This window comes from Ovis aries, chromosome 3 (assembly GCF_016772045.2).
Source record: "Ovis aries strain OAR_USU_Benz2616 breed Rambouillet chromosome 3, ARS-UI_Ramb_v3.0, whole genome shotgun sequence".
Taxonomy (NCBI): domain Eukaryota; kingdom Metazoa; phylum Chordata; class Mammalia; order Artiodactyla; family Bovidae; genus Ovis; species Ovis aries.
Window position 1 is genome coordinate 148190213 of NC_056056.1, and position 16667 is coordinate 148206879.

Consider the following 16667-nt stretch of genomic DNA (forward strand, 5'->3'; position numbering starts at 1 on the left):
TTAACCAGTAGCTCAGACTTATGATTATGTAGATTTAGTTTAAGTATTGTTCAAGTAAAATCCCTCTTTCTTTCCCTTTTCCAGATGATGCAGTGTTTGAAGCTGGGTGCTTTATCTCGGACAACTGCTAGTACCCAAATGAATGTTCAGAGCTCTCGTTCACATGCCATTTTTACCATTCACTTGTGTCAAACCAGAATGTGTCCCCAAATAGATGCTGTGAGTTAGTTCTAATGTCTTAAACTTTCAGATTTCATTTCTATAAAATCACATGATATCAAAGAGAATATTTGTGTCAAATTTAGTTTGTTTAATCCTTCCTTTTCCTAACAAGATATCCCTGGATTTATTTAAGCTAAGGCTGGCCAGCCGTCTAAAATTTTGAAATTAAAAATTAACTCTGTGTCTGCAGTAGCCAGAAAGTACGGTGATGGATTAGTTACTTGAGACCCTTTTTGGTTTTGAGGGCTGTATGCTACAAATTTCTCTTTGATATAAGCAAAGCCTCAGTTGATAGCTCTCTTTGATCTAACTTTGTCTAAGCTTCTAGTTGCAACAGGCATTTTTGTGCTTATATTTATTTGACTACAGGCCTGTACTTGGCTATAAGAATAATGAAGGCAAGATGGGGTTGAAGGATATTTAGTGTCACATTAATAAGGTATTTTCAATTATTTCCCTCAATTACAGGAAACTGCAACTGATAATAAAGTGATTTCTGAATCATCACAGATGAATGAATTTGAAACTCTGACTGCAAAGTTCCATTTTGTTGATCTGGCAGGTTCAGAAAGACTGAAGCGTACTGGAGCTACAGGCGAGAGAGCAAAAGAAGGCATTTCCATCAACTGTGGACTTGTAAGACTAAGACTTTGTGCTAGGAATATATCATGGTTATTTTATTATCCTTTTCCATTTTATAATATATAATACCCAAGTGGAAATCCTTCATATACTGAGCTGAAAAATTAAAGTTACTGTAAACTTATGAGTAATGCATTGAATTTTGATGTCAGGCTTTCAACTTTTTTTCTCCTTTTCACATTGTAAGTTTTCTTCAAGTATAAAAAATTAATTGGATTAAGTTTTATGATGTGTGCATAAGGTATATATATATAATAGAAATGATTTAAAAATTCTCAAATTTAAAAATATACTCAATACTAAATATTATGTGGGATGACCTTTAAAGTAGTTTTATGCTAACATTTTTATGACAGACTTTATTTTGGAAATTATAATAACATGTTATTTAATAATGATTACTTCAGAAAGATAACTTTTCTCATTTTAGGAATTAACTTTAATACCCTGCCATCTAGTGGTGTTTTTGATTGATTGGAACGCATCTTGTGTTGGAGTTAGCCTAAAGTTTCTATTATCTGAAAGAAAATGTTTTGAACCAAATTTTTATGTAATTTTTTTTCTTATTGATTTCATTATAAAAGTGGTTCTTTGTTCCTGCTTAAAAGTAATGGCATTGTAAATTTCTGTGATGCATCAGGACAGGTGTTTTCTGCTTTGCCTCTCTCCCTTTCTTCCTAAAGCAGGGGATCCAAGCATATGGTCCTTTTTTCTTTGGTCATTGCCCAATGTTTGCTGTTACATGATTATAACTCTTCTGTGGGGGAATTATCAGCTGAGACTGATTAGAGGGAGCCAGTCTTTCCAACCATGCATCCTGATGCTTCCACCATATGGTTGAATACTGTGGTCAGAGGAGTGAGTGAGCAGGATCCTGGACTTTGTGTATTGTTTTGAATTTCTTGAGATATAAAATCATGATATGGTATTTACATTTGTGCTGTTTGGAAAAGACAAAAGCCATTGCTCAGTTTTCTTGTTCAGGCTATTGAAACACGTTCAGACACGTGGTAGAGGTACAGTGTGACCAGTGGCTAAAATTGCAGACTCTAGAAAAGGGGACTAAGACACAGTGTGATGCTGATGCACTCTCTGCAGCATCCATTAGCTCTAACAAAAATATGGTTATGGGCGAGTATGGCAAGCATTTAGGAAAATGCTTATGCTGTGGTGCTAGTTCAGTGACTAGGAAAAGTAGAAGCGTGTGGCAGGAGGAGGGACTAAAGAGTTCTACAATTTGACTTAATTTCTTAAATATTGGATGCTTAGTACATAGATTCATTGAATTTCTAAGTGCTGCTATACTTAATAATACTTTATTCAGAGATACCATACTAATATGTTTATTGTGGTTAAAAGAAATTTTGTTTTCATATAAGGAAGCTATAGTAAAAGAAAGTTCCATGAAATTGTGAAACTAGCAGTTTATTTCATCATAGATCTGAGGAGAAGAATTTGCAACATGAATTGGCAGTTTTGTGAGAGACGCTTCATGATGCTCTGATAATTCTAAGAATGGTTTAGAAGTCATCAATCTTATAACATTCCTATTTCTAAAGAAAATCTCTTCATAGATGTTTTAGTATTTGTGAGTTATAGATATCTATATAGCACTAAATTTTGATTGGTGTCAGTTTTTAGTAGTTATATGGAAGCTTCAAGTTTACTTTGTATTTCAAAATACAAATGTAAAGTAAAACCAAACAGAACTGGTCTCAATTCTGCCATGTCTTCGTATTATTTTCTATAAGATTTCATTATTTTAAAATGTTATAATTAGTACATTTTGATCATGTTCCTCTCTCTCTTTCTACCTTTTAGTTGGCACTTGGCAATGTAATAAGTGCATTGGGAGACAAGAGCAAGAGGGCCACTCATGTTCCCTATAGAGATTCTAAGCTGACAAGACTACTACAGGATTCTCTTGGGGGCAATAGGTATGTAGAAGTGTTTATCCTCCATATTCTTGGATTTAAATTATTTTTATTTTTAAAATGTTTGAAAAGTGATTTATAAGAATTGTTTATTACAAAATAAATTAATGAGCAACTAGTAGTTATTAAGTGCCTCGAATGCATGAATGCTTTTGCATGCCATTTCACATATTTCTTGTAACATCTCTTGAGGTAGGTATTGTTATTCCTATTTTATAGATAAGAAAATTCAGAGAGATTAAGTATTTTATTCAGTCACTTGGCATATGAAATCTTTGGCATACATTCTCTCTACTATACAGAGTTTCAGTTCTGAGTGCTTGGCACATACTTGATGCCTAATAAAATTTTGTTGAAAAATGCTATCTTCTATGAAATTGAAAAAAATAAGTTAAATATTATTAATTTTTTTACAAGTCTCCTAAAAATTAAACATTTTTTTACATTTTTAGAAAACTTTAAAAATATTAATTGAATGAAATATAGGGTGTTTGCTGGTTATTAACTTTTCCAGAATCGCTGATATTCCTCCTCTTCTGTATTTTGCATCATCCTGATACATTTCATTAGCTAAATGTATTCTTTTGGTAATGTATTCCTCTTATAAACATCAGCATATTGACTTTAAAAGTGAAAACATTTTGGCTTTTAAATTCAGTCTTCGCATAGTTCATCGTTACATACAAACTGATCCTGTAAAACAATCCAGTAATTAAAGTTGTCGATTTTCTCTTTGAACAACTATTATTCAAAGAATTTTGATAATGTTGAATTTATTTGAGCTGAGATTGGATGGATTTGGAAATAATGCTTTGTTTTATAGAATTTAACAGTATCATTTTTATATTGCTTCTTTTGTAATATTGGCATTGTCTTGACTCATCTCTCTTCTAGCATATCCTTTGTATTGCTTCCATTTGTCCATATTTCTTCTGTTCTATATTTTCATTTGACTTTCAATGTCAATCTGAATCTTATTGTAACTGGACAAAATTTTTTGTTTTTTAAGCCAAATATAAATTATTAAAGTTTGCTAAATTGTAACCTTTTACTGTGTGTATTTCTTTACTTTATAGTATAGCTTCGTTTTGTAACAAAGAAGAGAGAGTAAACATATTCCCCTTACCAGTATCAATACTTTTGTATACTTCAGTACTTCTGAGACTTTGCTTGCCCTGTAATAATCTAAGATATTTGCACTATGGATTTTGTATTCCTCTTGAGGTTTATCTAAGCTACAGCTAAAGAATCTCAGATGTTCCTCACCCATTTCCTAGGTAAAGTAAGGTGTAGTCGCTCAGTCGTGTTGGACTCTTTGCGACCCCACGGACTGTAGCTTCCCAGGCTCCTCCATCCATGGGATTTCCCAGGCTAGAATACTGGAGAGGGTTGCCATTTTCTTCTTCAGAGGATCTTCCTGACCCAGGGATCGAACCCAGGTCTCCTGCATTGTAGGCAGATGCTTTATCGTCTGAGCCAACTGTGTGGGTGGTAACGCCTTTCTTCTAATTCCATTCTCCTCTGTTCGCTAAGGGCTTCGCTTCCCTGGTGGCTCAGAGGTTAAAGCGTCTGCCTGCAATGCGGGAGACCTGGGTCTGATCCCTGGGTCGGGAAGTTCCCCTGGAGAAGGAAATGGCAACCCACTCCAGTATTCTTGCCTGGAGGATCCCAAGGACGGAGGAGCCTGGGGGCCCCCAGTTCACGGGGTCACAAAGAGTCGGACACGACTGAGAGACTTCACTTTCACTTTCTTTCTGTTCATGGAATTCTCCAGGCAAGAATACTGGAGTGGGTAGCCATTCCCTTCTCTAGGGGATCTTCCTGACCCAGGAATCGAATCTAGGTCTCCTGGATTGCAGGCAGATTCTTTACCATCTGACCAGCGGGGAAGCTCAGTCCCATTTTCAATCACCCTCTTAAAATTGTGAGATTAGTCTCCTCTTTCAAAAGCATTGTAGTTCGTATAAACGTTAGAGAACAAAACATTTTCATTTTGTGATGTTTGTACAAATTACTCTTAAAGAAAAATTAAAGACAATTTGTGGAAACAAGTTGCATATATTTATATGAACAATTTGGTGACTTTTTTAAAAAACCAACCTGGTTTTTATATGTTTATAATGTTTAATACATAAAAAGTTTATAGCAAAAACTCTGAAAAATATAAAATATGAATAAAAACTAATCATATTTCTACTACCTGTAGGTAACTATTGTTAATATTGTGATGTATTTCCTCCCTGATGAATAATATAATATGATATTTTAACATATAAGGTAAATAACTTTATTTATTTATGCCATATGGCATGGCTTATGGGATCTCAGTTCCCTGACAAAGGATTGAACCTGGGCCACATCAGTGAAAGCACTGAATCCTAACCATTAGACCACCAGGGAACTTCCTAATACTGGGTCATCAAAAGGTTTGTTAATTTTTCTATAAGATGGCTCTAGTAGTGCTTGGTTGTCTTTACTTCATTTGAAATAATTTTATTAGACTGTATCATGCATTAAAAAACTTATCAAAGTTAGTGAATTTTTGTGTAGTCATTTTAATATTGAATATGGAAGGAAAAAAGCAACATTATTGGCATATTATGCTTTATTATTTCAAGAAAGGTAAAAATGCACCTGAAATGCAAAAAACAATTTGTGCACTATATGGAAAATGTACTGAGACTGATTGAATGCATCAAAAGTGATTTGATAAGATTTGTGCTGGATATTTCTCTCAGGATGATGCTCTATGGTCAGGTAGACTAGTTGAAATTGATAGTGGTCAAATCAAGATATTAATTGAGAAAGATCCATGTTATACCATGCAGCAGGTAGCTTACACACTGAAAATATAAAAATTGAGGACTGGAAATCATTTGTACCGTCTCGGTTATGTTAATTGCTTTGATGTTTGGGTTACACATAAGTTACATGAAAAAACCTTCTTAACCACATTTCTGCATGCAATTCTCTACTTAAACATAATCCAAACATTGTTTTTAAAACAAACTGTAATGGGCAGTGAAAAGCAGATACTGTAAAATGATGTGAAATGGAAGAGACCATGAGGCAAGTGAAATGAACCATCACCAACCACACGAAAGGCAGTCTTCATTCAAAGAAGTGATGTTGTATATATAGTAGGATTAGAAGGGAGTCCTTTTTATGAGCTCCTCTGGAAGACCAAGTGATTAATACTAACAAGTACTGCTCCCAACTGAAAGCAGCACTCAAAGAAAAGCATCTGGAATTAGACAACAGAAAATGCATAGTCTTCCACCAGGATAATGCAAGACCATATGTTTCTGTGATGATCATTCAAAAACTATTATTGTCTAGGAAGTTCTATTCACCATATATTGAATCTTCAGATTTTCATTTATCTCAATCTTTACAAAATGCTTTCAATGCAGAAAATTTCAGTTCCCTAGAAGGATTATACAAAGCACCTGGAACAGTTCTTGGCTCAAGAAGATTACAAGTTTTGGGAAGGTGGAATTATGAAGTTGCATGAAAAGTAGCAGAAGGTAGCGGAACAAAATGGTGAATATGTCGTTCAATAAAGTTTTTGGTGAAAATGAAAAATGTGTCTTTTAATTTTTACTTAAAAACCAAAGGAACTTCCTGGCCAACCCAATATATTTAAGTTATATGACTTCCTTTAAGACAGTTATGATTTTATATAAAAATAAACCACTTTCATTTAAAAAACATTTTTCATAAAACTGTTCTTGAAATTTGTACATTTTGGGTTTTATTTGATATGTGACCTTTTTCCTATGTGATAGATGTTAGCTCCTCTCATTCCTAATTTCACTATTCTTAAGCACTTGAACTCAGTACTTTTTGTAAAGGAGAGTTCTCTACTTTTCCCACTTCCCAGTCATGGTGGATTGGTATTGTACATGACTGTATTCAGCTTATCCCATTATGTGAGTTTGAAAACACTTGAACTGCTGTATATGCTATTCAATAAAATGAGTTAATTGATTACAGCAAGTTCAAATGTTGTAAAAGTTTCTAAAATGCTTACTCTCAATTTCTATACTTGTCATGAATTTCCCAGACTGGCACTGGACTGGAGACTACACTTTGAGTAGTGCTACTGCTAAGTCGCTTCAGTTGTGTCTGACTCTGTGCGACCCCATAGACGGCAGCCCACCAGGCTCCTCCGTCCCTGGGATCCTCCAGGCAAGAACACTGGAGTGGGTTGTCATTTCCTTCTCCAATGCATGAAAGTGAAAAGTGAAAGTGAAGTCACTCAGTCGTATCCGACTCTTCACAACCCCATGGACTGCAGCCTACCAGGCTCCTCCATCATGGGATTTTCCAGGCAAGAGTACTGGAGTGGGGTGCCATTGCCTTCTCCGACTTTGAGTAGTACTGACATCTAATTAGTGTGCATAATCATCACTTTTATTGGATTACCTTATCTTCTTCATCAACAGAGGTGCATGAATTATTTTAACTTCTCACTTCAAATAAATAAATATACACATGATAATAATTATTAGGGACCTAATATGCTAGATCATGGAAAAAGCAAGAGTTCCAGAAAAACATCTATTTCTGCTTTATTTGACTATGCCAAAGCCCTTGACTGTGTGGATCACAATAAACTGTGGAAAATTCTGAGAGAGATGGGAATACCAGACCACCTGATCTGCCTCTTGAGAAACCTATATGTGAGTCAGGAGGCAACAGTTAGAACTGGACATGGAACAAAAGACTGGTTCCAAATAGGAAAAGGAGTATGTCAAGGCTGTACATTGTCACCCTGATTATTTAACTTATATGCAGAGTCCATCATGAGAAACGCTGGGCTGGAAGAAGCACAAACTGGACTCAAGATTGCTGGGAGAAATATCAAAAACCTCAGATATGCAGATGACACCACCCTTATGGCAGAAAGTGAAGAGGAACTAAAAAGCCTCTTGATGAATCGAAAGTGAAAGAGGAGAGTGAAAAAATTGACTTAAAGCTTAACATTCAGAAAACGAAGATCATGGCATCTGGTCCCATCATTTCATGGGAAATAGATGGGGAAACAGTGGAAACACTGTCAGACCTTATTTTGGGGGGCTCCAAAATCACTGCAGATGGTGACTGCAGCCATGAAATTAAAAGACGCTTATTCCTTGGAGGGAAACTTATGACCAACCTAGATAGCATATTGAAAAGTAGAGACATTACTTTGCCAACAAAGGTTCATCTAGTCAAGGCTATGGTTTTTCCAGTGGTCATGTATGGATGTGAGTGTTGGACTGTGAAGAAAGCTGATCATGGAAGAACTGATGCTTTTGAGCTGTGGTGTTGGAGAAGACTCTTGAGAGTCCCTTGGACTGCAAGGAGATCCAACCGGTTCATTCTGAAGGAGATCAGTCCTGGGTGTTCTTTGGAAGGAATGATGCTAAAGCTGAAAATCCAGTACTTTGGCCACCTCGTGCGAAGTGTTGACTCATTGGAAAAGACTCTGATGCTGGGAGGGATTGGGGGCAGGAGGAGAACGGGATGACAGGGGATGAGATGGCTGGATGGCACCATTGACTCAATGGACATGAGTTTGAGTGAACTCTGGGAGTTGGTGATGGACAGGGAGGCCTGGCATGCTGCACTTCACGGGGTCGCAAAGAGTTGGACATGACTGAGTGACTGAACTGAACTGAATATGTTCCAAATCCTAATATGTTCCAAACAAATAACGGTGACCTAATATGTTCCAAATAGATGGGCAAATACGTGGGGAAACAGTGGAAACTGTGAGAGACTATTTGGGGGTGGGGGGAGGCTCTAAAGTCACTGCAGATAGTGACTGCAGCCATGAAATTAAAAGACATTTGCTCCTTGATAGAAAAGCTATGACCAACTTAGCGTATTAAAAAGCAGAGACATTACTTTGCCAACAAAGGTCCTAGTCTAGTCAAAGCTATGGTTTTTCTAGTAGTCATGTATGGATGTGAGAGTTGGAATATAAAGAAAGCTGAACACCAAATAATTGATGCTTTGGAACTATGGTGTTGGAGAAGACTCTTGAGAGTCCCTTGGACTGCAGAGAGATCAAACCAGTTATTCAAGGAAATCAGTCCTGAATATTCATTGGAAGGACTGATGCTGAAGCTGAAACTCCAATGCTTTGGCGACCTGCTGCAAAGAAATGACTCATTTGAAAAGACCCCGAAGCTGGGAAAGATTGAAGGCAGGAGGAGAAGGGGACGACAGAGAATGAGTTGGTTGGATGGAATCACCGACCTGATGGACATGAGTTTGAGTAAGCTCTGGGAGTTGATGATGGACAGGGAGGCCTGGCGTCCTGTAGTCCATGGGGTGTCAAGGAGTCAGACACAACTGAGCGACTGAACTGAATTGAATATGTTCCAGTTATCTTGTATGAAGTAATCTGATGAATAAAAAATATTTGATGATCCTTTTCCTCTCAGTTTAGTGTCTAAGAGTTTGGATCTATAAAATTTTAATATAGTCATAATCATTATCCATAAAGAAGAGGTATGCAGAGGGTATGAGGAAACAGAGAGAAAAAAGTATAGCCAAGCTCAGGGTTGGATTCTTAGCCTAGAAGATCTCTAAGTTCAATTTTGAATAATAGTAAAACTAAGGGTAAGGATGAGCAAGAGTTCACAAAGGAATAAAGATAGATGGAATGGGACCCTCTTTGAAAGGGTAACTATGAGGGGCTTTCTGCTAAATGAAAAGAGGCAAATAGTGTATGATATCACTTATATGTGGAATCTGAAAACTACAACAAATTTGTGAATATACCAAAAAAAGAAACAGACTTACAGTTACAGAGAACAAACTAGTGGTTACCAGTTGTGTGTAGGGGAAGGCAGTATAAAGATGGGGGAGTGGGAGGTGCAAACTGTTGGGTATAAGATAGGCTCAAGGATATAGTAACTAAATGGAAAGTAACCTTTAAAACTTGTGTAAACATTTTTACAAATTAGGAAAAAACACAATGAGACATTACTACATATTCTCTAAAATGAGTAAAAATAAAGCTTGAAAAAAATAGAAGGGGTACTATGAATGTTTTGTTGAAATTTTCGGGAGAAGGCAACAATGGAACAGGAGGATGGGAGGCCATAGATTAGAACTGATAGGTATAAATTGCAGAGCAGCCCAGGTAAATTACATCCTTAATTGTTAGTATGTTTAAGTGCCTATTAGAATTTCCACGTCTGATTCATTGACAGAAATTTCTTAGGCATAATAAGGATTTTATTAAAATATTCTTTGGTTGATAAAGTAATTCATCATGACTGTAAAATAATGTTTCACATTTTTCCTGTGTAATCTAACCAGAAATTCTGGAACTTTGACCACTCAGTCACAAATGGTATTTCATATTGTGAAGCATATGGATATACTAAGTAGTTTTTCTTCAGCAGGTGATAGAATTTTGTGTGAAATATTTTGCTAAGAAAAATATCAGGATGCAAGTGATTTAAAAAAAGAAAACATTTAAATCCTGAAATATTAAGCAGATAATGAAAGCAATGGGTTTTGAATTTCAACATTTCATAGGTATATTAAATTTTAGAATTATTCTCTGTATATCACTTCAAAATTTTTTTGTAAAGGGATGAGAAATAAATGTATGCACTTTTGCTTTCTCAAGGTATTAGGTATCAAAAAGGGACAATATAAAAAAAAATTTTTTTCCTTAAGGTAGCGTTGTGGCTTTAAAATTTGCTTTTATTTTTATGTTTGGTAATATCAGTCTTTTGGTATCTTGAAGAGTAGATATTATTCAAAAGACAGGTATTTAAAATGATTATTTTGCCATTATATTTGCTTTTATCTAGAAACCTAATTATTTTTTTGTATCTTTCAGCCAAACAATCATGATAGCATGTGTCAGCCCTTCAGACAGAGATTTTATGGAAACTTTAAATACCCTGAAATATGCCAATCGAGCTAGAAATATCAAGAACAAAGTGATGGTCAATCAGGACAGAGCTAGTCAGCAGATCAATGCACTCCGTAGTGAGATCACACGACTTCAGATGGAACTTATGGAATATAAAACAGTAAGTTAATGATTTTGATTTTGCATTTTGTGTACACAGTGATGCCTTTTTGTGATGGCTTTCACGTATGTCTCTGGAGTCTGTTGTCATAATGGTGGCATCTTTCTTTTTAGGGGTAGAATTCTATAGTTTTCTTTGTGGGTAGCCTTTAATAATGTTCAGTCTAACAACTTGATCAGCCGCTTGTTTCAAAAGACTACTTTCTCAATCAAATTCTTTAGTGACATGCTCAATGAAGTGATGTAGTAGAGGGAAAATGAATTCTTGCCTTGAGGCTTTAAAGGCAAAAGGGCTCTTGGTTGTAGAATTACACAGTCCTGCAGTATTCTTTAACAAAACTCTTGCGTGGGTAGCACATCTCAACCAACAAGGAAATAACTTTTCTAGGGCAAAAGAATAATTGACGAAGAGGGAGTGGAAAGCATCAATGACATGTTTCATGAGAATGCAATGCTACAGACTGAAAATAACAACCTGCGTGTAAGAATTAAAGCCATGCAAGAGACAGTTGATGCACTGAGGACCAGAATCACACAGCTTGTTAGTGATCAGGCCAACCAAGTTCTTGTCAGAGCAGGTACGTGTGTAGGCTATGGAATGAGTGAGGGATTACTTTTGGAGGGCAGGAAATATTCTTCATGTTTCTTAATTTCATGAAATATTTGAAGTTAAAATATCAGTTTCTGTGATTTTACGTTAATGTTTAATTTGTGAATGATCCATTCTTATAGAAATGAAATGTGTCTTTGCTTCATCGTATTATCTTTCTGCTCATGGAATTAAGGGCAGGAAATTTGCTGTTTAAATTATGTTTCAAAGCATTATTGTTTGTTTCCATAACTTTGTTTTTCTCTTACTCTTTTCTGTTGAATTTTAAAGGGAATTCTTTTTTTTTTTAATTAACTTTTATTGGAGCATGTAGTTGATTTACAATGTTGTGTTAGTTTCTGCTGTACAGCAAAGTGAATGTTACACATATGCATATATTCACTCTTTTTTAGATTTTTTTCCTGTATAGGTCATTACAGAGAACTGAGTAGAGTTCCTTGTGCTATACAGTAGGTTCTTAATATCTGTTTTTAAATATAGCAGTGTATATATATATATATATATATATATATATATATATATATATATATGTCAATGTCAATCTCCCAGTTTATTCTTTCCCCTTTTCCTTATTTTTTCTTGCAGGTGAAGGGAATGAGGAGATTAGTAATATGATTCATAACTATATTAAAGAAATTGAAGATCTCAGGTATAGTTTATATTCTGCAATATATAATGCACATATTTGGGTTTTTCAGTGAAGTATTATTGCTGCTATTTATTTGTTGGGCTTATTTTGTGTCGGAGAAGGCAATGGCACCCCACTCCAGTACTCTTGCCCGGAAAATCCCATGGACGGAGTAGCCTGGTAGGTTGCAGTCCATGGGGTCGCTAAGAGGCAGACGCGACTGAGCAACTTCACTTTCACTTTTCACTTTCATGCATTGGAGAAGGAAATGGCAACCGACTCCAGTGTTCTTGCCTGGAAAATCCCAGGGACGGGGGAGCCTGGTGGGCTTGCCGTCTATGTGGTTGCAGAGTCGGACATGACTGAAGCAACTTTGGTTGGTTTTATTTTGTGTAGGACTTCCCAGGTGGTCCTAGTAATAACCCACCTTCCACTGCAGGAGACGTGAGACGTGGGTTTGATCCCTGGGCTGGGAAGATCCTTTGGAGGAGGGCATGGCAACCCACTCCAGTGTTCTTCCCTGGGGAATCCCATGGACAGAGGAGCCTGGCGGGCTACAGTCCATAGGGTTGTAACTATTCACAATGATATGTCAGCTCTTTGGCCAGGTTAACTTTAGGGGAATAGATATTGCCTATAATGAAACATATGGGAACATAATGTCACAAACTACTTTCTTCTTCTCACATTATCTTCCTGTGTTCTACTGCTCTAATTGTATCCTTAATTGGAAACTTACCAAACCTTATATAAGGATAGGCATAATTCATGTCAATGGAGTTGCCTCCTTGTGCTCCTCACCCTCCATTTGGGAATGCTCATTATTAATAAGTCATTCCTAATTTTTAAAATCTCCCATTATTCCTGTTCCTTTATACTTTCCCAGCTGTCTTTTATGGGTAAGTTATTGCATCCCTATAATTTGCCTGCCGTTGGTACATATAAAGCTCATTCATCACTCACATTTCACACACGTACAGCAAATAGTCACTGTAGGCCAAGCATCATGCCGTGGATTGAACAAGTATGACATAAACAAGGAGTTCACAGCCTAGGTGGGTCAACTTACATAAATAGTCACATGTAGCAAATGGCATGACCAGAATTGGTAAATGGAACACCCACACCTGTTGTGGGAATGTGGAGGGGACCACTGAGCACAGATTGTGAGAATAAAGGTCAGAAAGATGATCAAGAACACTAATTATTTCTGTAATATTTTCAGATTCCATGATTTGCCCTGTTGGCTGAGCTGCTTTCTCTTGAAGTAAAACTACAGTCAGCTCCATCAGGGCATCTAAATAACTCAGAACTCACTTCTGCTATCCATATGCAGAAAATAATCAAGTGAAAGATCATCTTTCACAGCTACCCTAACAATTCTCTATCTTGTGTTTGTCTCTCTTTCCCTTTCTCTTCCTGTAGCTATTTTAGAGATACTTAAACAGAGATGAGTAGTTTTTCTACTATTTCTGAAGAAATCCCTTAAATGCTTCAAAAAGTAAAAACTGATGAGAAAACATCTGATGTAGCAATAAAGATACTCAAATTGTTGTTGTTCACTCAGTTATGTCTGACTCTTTGCGACCCTGTGGACTGTGGCATGTGAGGCTTCCCCATGTCTTCACTATCTTTTGGAGTTTGCCCAGACTCATATCCATTGAGGTGATGATGCCATCCAACTATCTCATCCTCTGTCACCACCTTCTCTTCTTGCCCTCAGTCTTCCCAGCATCAGGGTCCTTTGCAGTTTGTTGACTTTTTGCATCAGTTGGCCAAAGTATTGGAGCTTCAGCATCAGTCCTTCCAATGAATATTCAGCATTGGTTTCCTTTAGGATTGACTGGTTTGATCTCCTTGCTGTCCAAGGGACTCTCAAGAGTCTTCTCCAGCACCACAATTGGAAAGCATCAGTTCTATGATGTTCAGCCTTCTTTATGGTCAGACTGTCACATCGGTACATGACTACTAGAAAAACCATAACATTTATTATATGGACCTTTGCCAGCAAAGTCATGTCTCTGCTAAATTTTAATAACACTGCTTTGATTTGTCATAGCTTTTCTTCCAAGAAGCAGGCGTCTTTTAATTTCATGGCTGCAGTCACTGTCCGCAGTGATTTTGGAGCCCAAGAAAATAAAGTCTGTCACTGTTTCCATTTTTTCCCCGTCCATTTGCCATGAAGTGATGGGACTAGATGCCATGATCTTAGTTTTCTGAATGTTGAGTTTGAATTTATTCTGTTTGTATATTTCTAAACTTTACCTTTTTGATGGAGAATTTTGTGGCCTTAGGTTATAGTTCTGGTCAGCAACCCAACCTGGGCTTATAATTTCCATCTTGGACTGGCAATGATCTTTCTTGCCCATTGCCAAAAACTTGTTCTCTGACCAGTTTCCAGTCCTTACTGACTCTTTAAAGTGCATCTTTACCATTCCTTCTAACAAAGCTAATCTCTTTTAGTTCCTAAAGATTCTTTTTCTGCTCCTGTTTGCTTCTTTTTATCTTCTTGGCATTGGTCAGTTGTTAGGCTGGTCCATACTCTGGTTCTTAGGCTACATTTCCTGTCTTCCATCCTGCTATTCTAAGACTGGATCTAAGCTTGATCTCACTATTTGATGAATGGCTTTACTAGTGTCACTATTTCCTAGAAAACTGACTAAATCATTTCTGTTCCTTCTAGTAGCTAACAGAAGCATCTTATATCTTTTTTTTCTTCAAGTTCTTGAGTTAAGACTATTGCCTAAGTCAACAATGATGACTCTTAGGCCTTGAGTTCAGTTGGTGATCAAATCTTCTGTGATATGGGTTGAGTTTATTCCACTTTCCCAACTTTTATTTGGTACACTCATAAGGAGTATTCTTCTACAATCTCAGTACTGTAATTTGTCATGTAAATGTAATTTACATATGGAATAAAGTAAGCTTTGAATTTAAGTTGAGTTATCTGATTGAAAATTTTATTCTGTTTATTAAGTATAAAAAATTATTCTGTTTATTATTATCTTCTGTTTATTAAGTATATGAACTTGGACAAATCACCTAACATCTTTGATCTTTAGTGTTCATCTGTAAAAATGAGATAATGCCCACTAGTGTCAAAGAATTTTTGTTGTTATTGTTGTTCAGTCACTAGGTCATTTTCAACTCTTTTTGACCCCATTGACTACAGCTCGCCAGGCTTCCTTGTCCTTCTCTATCTCCCAGAGTTTGCTCAGATTCATGTCCTTTGAGTCAGTGATATTATCTTGCCATCTCATGTTCTGTTACCCCCTTCTCCTTTACCTTTAATCTTTCCCAGTATCAGGGTCTTTTCCAGTGAGTTGGCTCTTTGAATCAGGTGGCCAAAGTATTGGTGATTCAACTTCAGCAGCAGTCCTTCTATTGAATAATCAGGGTTGCTTTCCTTTGGGATTGACTGGTCTGACTTCCTTGTAGTCCAAGGGATGATCAAGGGTCTTCTCCAGCACCACAATTCAAAGGCATCACTTCTTCAAATCTCAGCCCTCTTTATGGTCCAGCTCTCACATCCATACATGACTACTGAAAAGACTATAGCATTGACAATACAGAACTTTGAAACTTTGTTGGCTTTTCAATATGCTGTCAAGATTTGTCATAGCTTTTCTTCCACGGAGCAAGTATCTGTTAATTTCATGGCTGCAGTCACCATCTGCAGTGACTTTGGAGCCCAAGATAATAAAATCTGTCACTGCTGCCACTTTTTCCTCTTCTACTTGCCGTGAAGTGATGGGACTGGATGCCATGATCTTAGTTTTTTGAATATTGAGTTTTAAGCCAGCGTTTTCACTCTCCTCTTTCACTTTCATAAAGAGGCTCTTTAGTTCCTCTTTCCTTTCTGCCATTAGAGTGGTATCATCTGCATATCTGAGTTTATTGATAGTTCTCCTGGCAATCTTGATTCCAGCTTGTGATTCATCCAGCCAGGCAATTTGTATAGTTCTGCTATGTATTCTTGCCACCTCTTTTTAATCTCTTCTGTTCTGTTAGGTCCTTGCCATTTTTATCCTTTATTTTACACATCTTTGTGTGAAATGTTCCCTTGTTATCTCCCATTTTCTTGAAGACATATCTAGTCTTGCCCATTCTATGGTCTTCCTCTACTCCTTTACACTGTTTAGTTAAGAAGGCATTCTTAACTCTCCTTGCTATGCTCCAATTCTACGTTCAGCTGGGTATATCTTTCCCTTTCTCCCTTGCTTTTTGCTTCTCTTCTTTCCTCAGCTATGTGTAAAGCTTCCTCAGATGCCACTTTATTTTCTTGCATTTCTTTTTCTTTGGGATGGTTTTGTTTACCATCTCCTTTACCATACTACAAACTGAAGTTCTTCAGGCACAGTCTGACAGATCTAATCCCTTGAATCTATTCATCACTTCCACTGTGTAATGATAAGGGATTTGATTTAGGTCACACCTGAATGGCCTAGTGGTTTTCCCTACTTTCTTCAATTTAAGCCTGAATTTTGCAATAAGGAGCTTATGATCTGAGCCTCTGTCAGCTCCAGGCCTTGTTTTTACTGACTATGTAGAGCTTTTCCATCTTCGGCTGCAAAGAATGTAATC

At 36.7% G+C, this 16667-nt stretch overlaps 1 protein-coding gene across 42 annotated transcripts in view; it reads left to right on the top strand.

Annotated features, from left to right (window-relative positions):
- Positions 1 to 16667, top strand: part of KIF21A (kinesin family member 21A) — a 189222-nt gene that overhangs the window by 103374 nt on the left and 69181 nt on the right. For all 42 annotated transcript variants that reach the window (XM_042246879.2, XM_042246898.2, XM_042246881.2 and 39 more), the window contains exons 5-10: positions 85 to 219; positions 691 to 858; positions 2686 to 2801; positions 10651 to 10846; positions 11234 to 11423; positions 12041 to 12104. In XM_042246879.2, coding sequence (XP_042102813.1) covers positions 85 to 219; positions 691 to 858; positions 2686 to 2801; positions 10651 to 10846; positions 11234 to 11423; positions 12041 to 12104 — 869 coding nt within the window. The remainder of the gene's footprint in view (positions 1 to 84; positions 220 to 690; positions 859 to 2685; positions 2802 to 10650; positions 10847 to 11233; positions 11424 to 12040; positions 12105 to 16667) is intronic.